This window comes from Argopecten irradians, chromosome 8 (genome assembly GCF_041381155.1).
Source record: "Argopecten irradians isolate NY chromosome 8, Ai_NY, whole genome shotgun sequence".
Lineage (NCBI taxonomy): Eukaryota > Metazoa > Mollusca > Bivalvia > Pectinida > Pectinidae > Argopecten > Argopecten irradians.
The window spans coordinates 26,201,609-26,211,486 of NC_091141.1; the positions used below are offsets into that span (position 1 = coordinate 26,201,609).

At 34.8% G+C, this 9,878-nt stretch overlaps 1 protein-coding gene across 1 annotated transcript in view; it reads left to right on the plus strand.

The window, feature by feature from the left end:
• LOC138329990 (calpain-2 catalytic subunit-like) overlaps positions 1-9,776 on the plus strand; it is a 37,531-nt gene extending 27,755 nt beyond the window's left edge. Inside the window, 8 exon segments of the mRNA XM_069277308.1 lie at positions 199-267; positions 404-500; positions 1,610-1,674; positions 2,328-2,396; positions 2,776-2,851; positions 3,958-4,071; positions 5,843-5,901; positions 6,909-9,776. Coding sequence (XP_069133409.1) covers positions 199-267; positions 404-500; positions 1,610-1,674; positions 2,328-2,396; positions 2,776-2,851; positions 3,958-4,071; positions 5,843-5,901; positions 6,909-6,935 — 576 coding nt within the window. The 3' untranslated portion in view covers positions 6,936-9,776.
• Positions 9,777-9,878: the final 102 nt, after the last annotated feature.

The following is a 9,878-nucleotide window of genomic DNA, read 5'->3' on the forward strand; positions in this document are numbered from 1 at the left end:
TCTAATAATTTTGTGTTTGCAGTTCATTCCAAATATTGATACTCTCTCAACTGTATCCTTAGATAAAATCACCAGAAATGTGAATGTCGATGAAACAACATGAAAAGAAATCAGTACTTAATGAAATATGTACATTTTATACAACATATCTTGACTCTCAATTAAACAACTCTAAGTTTGCTACATTATTCATTTTAGTATAACCGGAAGTTAGACACTACCAGTTTGTTTTCCTTCCGTCGGAAGTTTCTCTACGCCATAAATCAAGTGAGTAAGACAATTCATAGTGATGATTACCATGATGAGCTTCAAATAGAAAATCAAATTAAATTAAAGAAAATAACGAAAAACGGAAAACAAAAACTCCACTTGATTTATGATGGTTTTATTTTTTCTGATGTAGGACGATGAGGTGGACGCCAAAGGTCTACAAAGAATCCTGGAATATAAACAGAGCGAGCTACGTAATCTCTGGTGCTGTAGCTCTGGTAACGAGGATGGTAAGTAATCTCTGGTGCTGTAGCTCTGGGAACGAGGATGGTAAGTAATCTCTGGTGCTGTAGCTCTGGTAACGAGGATGGTAAGTAATCTCAGGAGCTATAGCTCTAGTAACGAGGATGGTAAATAATCTCTGGTATTGCAGCTCTGGTAAAGAGGATGGTGAGTTATCTCTGGTGCTGCAGCTCTGGTAACGAGGATGCTAAGTTATCTCTGGTGCATGTCTGCTTAGGATGCTGATATGTAGCCTGGTTCCGCAGCATTGGGAACGAGAGTGGTAAGTATTTCTGATGCTGAAGCCCTGAAAAGAGGATGATCAGGATTATCTAGTGTTGCATCTCTGGTTAATAGAATGGTTAAGATAATGGTAAGTAAGTTGTTGTCATGACTCTTGGGATTTGGCACATGGGTGCTTTACAATTGTTTTCTTGACTTTTAGTTGATGGTATTTAAAATTGTTGTCTTGACCCGATTATGATGCCTCTTATGGACAAGGATGCTATCAAAATTGTTTCAACGACTCTTAGGTTCAAGGATGGTGAGTACATTTTTGCCATAACTCTTGAACACAAAGGTGAGTTTTGAGTTTTTTCAAGGCTGGTTACTCTTGGGACGATAGGTAGAATGCCATCCTCGATACTCCAGAGGTTCCGATCACTTACGATCTCTACACCTCTAGATTATCTCAAAGTAAAACTGAAAGCAGCTCAGAGGAAATCACAAAACAGCGAAAATCTCCTTTGAAGACTACAGAGAGACCGACGCTCAATTTCAAAGCCACACAGTCAACCACAGTGTACCTCTATACGGCTCTTTTGATATGCATCAAAGGACTAATTAAATTACCTGTTATGTTCTGTTGCTTCCAGTTTTACTATGAGATAGTCCAGGGGTGTAGAAATCGTAAGTGATCGGAACTTCTTGAGTATCGAGGATGGCATTCAACCTATCGTCCCAAAGAGTTATGGCAAAAATGTACTGATGGAACAATGGTAGCATTGACTCTTTGGACGAAGACAGGGACTTGTTTCTCTAGAAACATCTCTTTTTATCTGTTACCAAGCTGTATATAGCTGAACAGTCAATAGAAATCCATTTTTTCTTCTTGCAGGATTTACATTCAAGCCACTACGCCTCTCGCTAGAAACCTGTAAATCTGCCGTAGCCATTGCTGATGTATCCTTAATTACTTGAAGGTCTGTTGTCCGAAATCGTCATTCTTCACCAAAGAAATAAAACAGCTAATTAGATACGAAACGTGATGCATCCTGAGAACGACACTATCAAACTGTTTTTAATGTGTTTTAATTGTAATTCTTAGTTTTCATCGTTGCATGGATATTATGTGGACTGCACTTTGCTATTTATTCGTTAGTAAAATGGTTACAATGAGAGTGAGAAGTGACGTAGTCTAAGGGCTAGGAGTCTGCTAGAATAATGTCCCTCTCTCCTGAACGAATTTATTGTAACTTACAGACAACCTTTCCATTTAAAAATTGAATACCAACATTGATATACCGAGTCACTGTCGAAGTTCTTAAAGTGTGGTAAAACTTCAGATCGAAGATTCTCCGCTCAAAAGCTGATATGGATACTCAATGAAAATGGAGATACGCTTGAATTTAATTGTGCGAACATTGAGGAAGATATCAACTCGCGGAGATCAACTTTCGTGAATTTACCTTAATCGCGAAATTCGCGAAAATAAATCGCACGCTAAAGTTAGTTGGTTAACAGTATATAGTTCACGATGATTCTCTATTCTGTGACTACACGTAAATTGCCAACATATTCTAGAATTTAGTTTTAGTTATCCTTAATAGTATCAGCGGGATCTTAATGGTCGCCTTAACTACGACGAGTTTAACCAGCTGCTACATCTTCTCATGCATTGGCAGGTTTGTAAACAATTCGGAGTTATCCACCTTTGGTAGAATTGTAGCTCGCTAAGTTCGTAACATCAACAATTTCTCGTCATGTTAGTAAACTTTTTTATGTCTTGTAAGGCAAACTCATGTCCATTCTTTTCATCTAAAATTTAACAGTTATTTTCATTCACTATAAAATAAATTATCTGCTTAAATAAATTTTCTGCTGTTTGATAATCTATACATGTAAAACGGCATGTAATAAAATATTACAATTAATTGAGAAAACATTGGGACAATCCTCTAATCAACAGAAATATGTACTAATAATTTACTTCTTGTCCTCAAACAAATGGATGGGATTAGCGAAAACATGTACAACAACAAATAATAAATATGTTAAATTCAGGAAATCTACCACAAGATGGTACAAGGTAATGGAGATATGGAAACCTACTCCCTGCGGAACGCATTAAAAATGGCGGGTGAGTAATGTCCAGGTGATGGTAAACTATATTGTACAGATTAGTTAAAAAATCGATTACAAAGATAGCAGTTAATTAATAATTTTAACAATATGCATCAATCGGAATTATTAAGAATAAAAATATAACAGAGAATCGTATTTGTCGGTGACAAATGTTATAAAGTTATGCTATAAAGTATATCAAGGATTATTTCATGCAGTACTTTGAAATTTTATCCAGCATTACTTTGTTGAAACAATTTACCTGATATTGCGGCGTTTTCTGGCATTATTTTAATGGTTTACTCAAACCTCGAGGTGTTATCCGACATAACTTTGTTCAGTTGTTTACTTAACATGTGGGTATTATCCTATATTTCTTTATTCCTTAGTCTACCTGACCTTGGATGTTATCCGTTATTTCTTTTTTCCATAGTCGACCTGACCTTGGATGTTATCCGGTATTACTTTGTTCCTTAGATTACCCTATCTTGGATGTTATCCGATATTACTTTGTTAATTAGATTACCTGACCTTGAATGTTATCCGATATTACACAGTAGTATACGTCACCTTTATGTATTATAGTTTATCTGACCTTGAGGTGATATCCGACATTACATTGTTCAGTTTGTGTGTGACCTATCAGACATTACTTACAGGTATACCATAACTCCCCAGTACGACGATAGTACTTATTAAGGTCTAAATCAGACAATGACCTTTTTGTTATGCAGACGTGTCCACCTCTTACATTGTTTTTTTGGTTTTTTTTTTACTCATTACCGCTATCGATCTGCCTACACTCTACAATTGATATGAGTAACTGTCTGTCTGTACAGCTCTCTCCCATAACACTGACGTTATTGATTCCCTGCCACATTGATAGCATAATTAGCCTCGTTTACCAACCCGGTCTCATTGTTTAATGGCCATGAGTAAACCCTGACTGATTAGGGACATTTGGTTTCCATTTATTGCGGACGTCATTTCAACCATATGCACACAAATATTGTATAAAGCACTCATAACGAACGGACATCTCACACTTTGACCTGTATGCAGTAGGCACAGGAATCGATATCGACAATACAGCTAAATTGATCTTCTCCTTTTCCTCCATAGGTTTTACCGTCAGTAACAAGACCCTCGAGGCCCTGGTGATCAGGTTCGCAAACAAGGGGGCGATAACTCTGGAGTCTTACGTGAATGCTTTAGTGAAGCTGAGCGTAGCTCATCGTAAGTGTTATATTACTGTTTTTGAAATTTTTGAAAAAATGGTTAGTATTGGGTATAACTTTGCTACTTTATATGCGTTTGTGGGGAAAAACGTGATATAAATTCATAGTAATTGGATAAAAGCAATTAGAACACACACACCCTCACACACACATGAATATACATAGATATACCTGTCTATTAAGACCACCCAAGGGACAAAAGACATTGTCTTCTATAGACGAGTTGTCTTTAAACACAGGTTAAATTATGTTACATTGGTCATTTGGAACCCTAGAATTATAAGTTCCTAAACAAGTGGTCTTGATACAGAGGTTGAATTATGTTGAGTTGGTCATTTAAGATTCGAGAAAAATGGTTTATTAAGATTCGAGAAAAATGGTTTATTACGCTAGTGGTTTTAATACAGAATTGGTTGGTAAGGCAGGCTGTATGCAACGAAGGAAAGAATTCTATAATGAGCAACTGTTTTTCAAACTAATATCATTCAACTAAATTATTTACGATAAATGCAGTTTACACAAATAAAAGTTTTGCACCATTTTTTTTAAAATCACATGAACTAATAAATCAAACCATGCCAGCCACCCAATGCATTTGAAGTCAGTTAATATAATGCCAAGGAAACGTTACATGGAACGTTGTAAAATTAGCTGGTTTTTTTTAAGATAATAATTTTTTCTTTACCATTATTTCTTTTTGCTCTTGTCATTTTATTTTCTTACTAAATTTACAGATCAGTTATTTTGATAAAGACTTACAAAATATGTTGACTTTCTGTAGGGGTAACATAATGGTTTGATTGATACTATTAAAAGAAAAAAAATACCCTAAATTAATTGACTGGTTTATACTGTTTTTCAATATTCAAATGTTTGTACATAAATTGTTTATTTTTACACCTGTAGGTATAATAGAAAGGGGTAATTATTTGCCTAAATTCATCAATACTCGTCCACTGCTTGCTTGATTTAATTTTGCTTTTGATTCCGCTATAGTTGATATCTGAAGGGATGATATCTTTATTTTATTTTTAATGTCATAACTTGTAGATTTGTTATTCAATTTTAGAAAAAAAAGAAAAAACAGTGATAACATAAGATGTAAAAAACCCACGAGGTTGGGAATTAAACTTGAAAAACGAGTGATTCAGTTTCTTTGAAACTTTGACAGAAAGTATTGTTACGTAATAATTATAATTTATAATGATTATGAAGAAATTTGATTAATGGTTAGGTTTTGTAAAACAGCGCGCTTAACTGTATGTTGTTGGACTATATGTTCATAGTGTAGTTTGTGGTTTAATTATAAACTAAGCTTTGTATTTGGTCTATCTGTATCTAACACCAAAGGATATAATCGTGAGTCAGCTTTGTGTTCGTAACCTTACAAGGTTCATAGGCGCTCCTATAACATTAAGCTGTTCCCGCATATATTAAGATTCAATTTTACTTGTACTTTTTATTGGCTTAAAAGTTCTTTCATCATCCGTAACGTAAAACATAACGTTGCACAAGAATGAATGTACTTCTCGGTTTAGTTAGAGTGCTTTCTCAAAAAACGTCTATTCAAGTTGATTTTCAATTTTGTCAGGACGGCGTAAATCTGTACCTTTTGCTAATACAGTGTGGTTTTCCTTTTTATTTTATTTTATTTATGAAGATGTTCTATTGCTTTTTAAAGTATAATTGGACAAACATCGAACTCAGTAGATAAATTATATAGTAAAGCTATTTAATCATATAAATCGTTTCCTTTTCTGTTTGAACAGAACGTCGGGAAAACCTACCGAAGGAGACAAAAAAGGACCAGAGCGGATTCCTACAGGAGGTATGGGGTACACTGAACTTTGCCAGCGTACACCTTTCAAGGTCATCATCCACTTCCTGACATCACTATATACTTACCTACGTCGTCATAACTTCACTGTCTTCGCACCCTTCAATTCGTCAACATACACGGCATTTAAGTCATTAAACTGTACTTCATCACTATCCTTATCTTTGTCACCATCCTGCTCTCCTCGTCAACATAAACTTCATCGTGTTACATTGTTTTTACTACTTTTAAACATTACCGAACAATTCGCTATATCGCTGACAATGCCCTATATTACCGAACACTTCCTTACATTACCGAACACTTCCTTACATTACCGAACACTTTGCTACTCAACATTACCGAACACTTCGCTACCCTACATTACCGAATACTTCCTTACATTACCGAACACTTCGCTACCCAACATTACCGAACACTTCGCTACCCTACATTACCGAACAATTCCCTACATTACCGAACACTTTGCTGCTACTCTATATAACCGGACAATTCCATACAATACTGAACACCTTTGTCACATACATAATTCCCTACATTACAAAATTTCACTTCCCTACATACCAACTTCCTACATTACCGAACAATTTCCTACATTACCGAACAAACTCTTCCCTACATTACCGAACAATTTCCTACATTACCGAACAATTCCCTACATTACCGATTACTTTCCTACTTTACTAATTAATTGCCTTCATTACGGCACACTTCCCTCATTACCGCACAACCCCTAACATCACCGAAGAAATCCCTACATTATAGAATTCTTTCCTTCGTTACTGAACAATTCCTTACGTCATCGCACTGTTTTCTTCGTCATCATAAACTTCATTGCGTTGCATTTAAACATTAACGAACACTTCTGTAAGTCACCATAAAATGCACTTTATAGTAATTAATAATCGTAACTTATTTCGATTTCCGGCCTGTTTGCGTTTATCTCATCAGATTGCCATTGGCTTAAACTTAAGAGTTTTTAATAATTTCTGTTTCAGCTCTTGAGAACAGCGATTTATTCCTAGCCAAACGAGACTGGTGTATATTTCCTCGTCTGACAAGATCTGGATTTATTCTCAACCAGACGAGTCCACACGATTTACTTATTCCCAGCTGGACGAGACCCTAATATATTGCATGCTAGACCTACTCAGTGTCCTTGTATTCCTCCATCACGTATAGCCAGTTCTTTTCGTCTGACTACAGATCTTCTATTTGACTTAAAACAAAGAAATCGATTTTTAACCAATCCGAAATGTTGCAATTACATGGGAATTATAATTTACTTATTTCGCAGATTAGATTGACGGGATCACGACAGTATTCCGCAATATCGCGATAAATCATCTCCTTAAAACTAGAGGCTATACTGTAACCAATGCTCGCTGATATTCCACGAACCTTAGTAAATTGTGTATCATAATAAAACAGAGTGATGTGCAAAGTGAGGATTAATGAAACAATCGACATCTATCTAGGTATTTCCACTGGCTTATGCGGAACATTGTGCACATTAGACCTGTCTTGTTTGCGATGAGCTTATTGTGGTAATGGTCATATGTTGCATTATTAGGATTTCATGACCATTTGTAAAACAACAAGTCGTCATGAACATCTACCCCAGCATTGAAAATAGGAGCATTTAAATATATCTATGGGACGTCGGAGTGAACGCAGTTCGCAGTAATGCAGACAGACTTAAAACTATTCATTCTTACTGCATTCAAACCATGATGGTTGACAGTAATGGATACAGACTTAAAGCCATTCATTCTTACTGCATTCAAACAATAATGGTTCGCAGTTATGCAGACAGACTTAAAACCATTCATTCTTACTGCATTCAAACAATGATGGTTCGCAGTAATTCAGACAGACTTAAAACCATTCATTCTTACTGCATTCAAACAATGATGGTTCGCAGTAATGCAGACAGACTTAAAACCATTCATTCTTACTGCATTCACACAATGATGGTTCGCAGTAATGCAGACAGACTTAAAACCATTCATTCTTACTGCGTTCAAACAATGATGGTTCGCAGTAATGCAGACAGACTTAAAACCATTCATTCTTACTGCATTCAAACTAATCGTTACCCAAAAGGTTTGTGAAACATTTGGGGGTTTTCTGCTTGGCTGTCCTCGTGACGTGAGAATGTCACGAATATGTAATATCATCATGGATGTATTCATGGAAATATTTTGCACACTGTATATGTAGCTTCATGAAATATTACGATTATGAAATGATGATGTAGATTTGCATCGAAAATGGATGTTCCATTAATTGTTTTGTATTTGAAATATTAGTATTGAAGTTTCATAGAAATATTATGAATGCGAATTGTGAACATTGCATGTAAACATTATGAGGGAAATTATAAAAAAAGTATGTAGGTAAATGCAATCATGGATTTTTCACGGAAATAGTAGACGTTTCGTGGAACTATAATACAAGTGAAATGTTGACGTGAAACTTTCCTAATATGTTTTTAATTTGTAAACATGGATTTTGAAGGAAATATAAATATGTAGGTAAAATGTAAATATGGGAATTTAATGAATATAATATGTTACTGTTTTCACATATGGGGAAGTCTCATGGATTTGAATGTTGGCATATATGTTTCACAAAAATATTATGTATTTGAAATATCATCGTGAGAGATTCATTGAATTGTTATTATACCCTGTATATACACTTTGAATATGGACGCTTAATAGGTCATGATAAATGTGAACATGGAAATATGGTATATGAATGTTAATTAAGTAATTGTATGCAAATATAAGATATTAGTAGTGGTAACACTATCCTCGATATTTCAGGGGTTACTTCTATTGTCTTTATATCCACATCCTCGATATTCCATGGGTTACTATCACTTTCGTTATATCTACCCCTAGAATATGTCATAGTGAAACTGAAGGTATTTCAAGAGTAACAAAATGTCTAAATGCATGCCTACAGAGATACCTCTGGAGATTACCAGAATGACGCCCAACTTCAGTCATACAGTATACTGTTATTCGATTCTTCTGATGTAGATCAAAGGGTCAAACTATTTTATTACCAGTTGTCGCACACAGGGACTTCAAATTTGGAAAACCGTACATCAATGACAAATACTAGGTTTGCATGCTAGCTGGTGTTCCATTTTCTTGGTTCTGATGTAAAAAAACAATTAAAGAAGAAAAAATCATGTAAATATCAGATGTTTACATATAATATCATTGTCAAAATCTCTGTTAATGTAAGATTAATTCAAACATTTTTTTAAAAGCTTGTTTGTGAAACGCTAACTTAAGAAGTCTCATTCAGATGGTCAGAGTTTGAAAATGGCGATGTGATGCCATGAAATTCCTGCAATGTGTACGGGAAATGTTAACATAGAAGCAGTGAATTGTCAGCAGTAATATAATTCCCGTTCTATACCGCCTTCCTCAAGTGTAAGATTGTTGTTGGCTTTATCGTACCTAGTATTATTGTGGTCTTGCCTATACCGTAAGACATCGTGATATAATCCCCGAGATACATATCTAATCAAGTTAAATGATATCAAGATATTGCATCAAGTGTGCTTTTATAAGTTATATATAATATGCGTAATATCAAACAACATTTATGTCGATGTTATAATAAATATAACACTTATTGGACGCTGTAGAATAATAATTTTACCGAACATTTAAATATTATGATAATCGAAATCATATTATGGATATTTATTTTATTATGTCTTTATTATTCGTGTTGATAACCCTTGTTGCCCCAAAATAAAATTAATTTAAAATGGTGAATCTTTGATTTTTGATTACTCTCGAAAAACATCATCCACGGTCCCTGATTTTGTTGGATTTCTATGACGAAGGATTCGGCGAATCTTTCAAAATAAATTCGAACAAGGTAGCGCAACGTGCTAGTAAACTTTACATTGGAGTATTCTTTGTTTGTAGAAAAAAAAA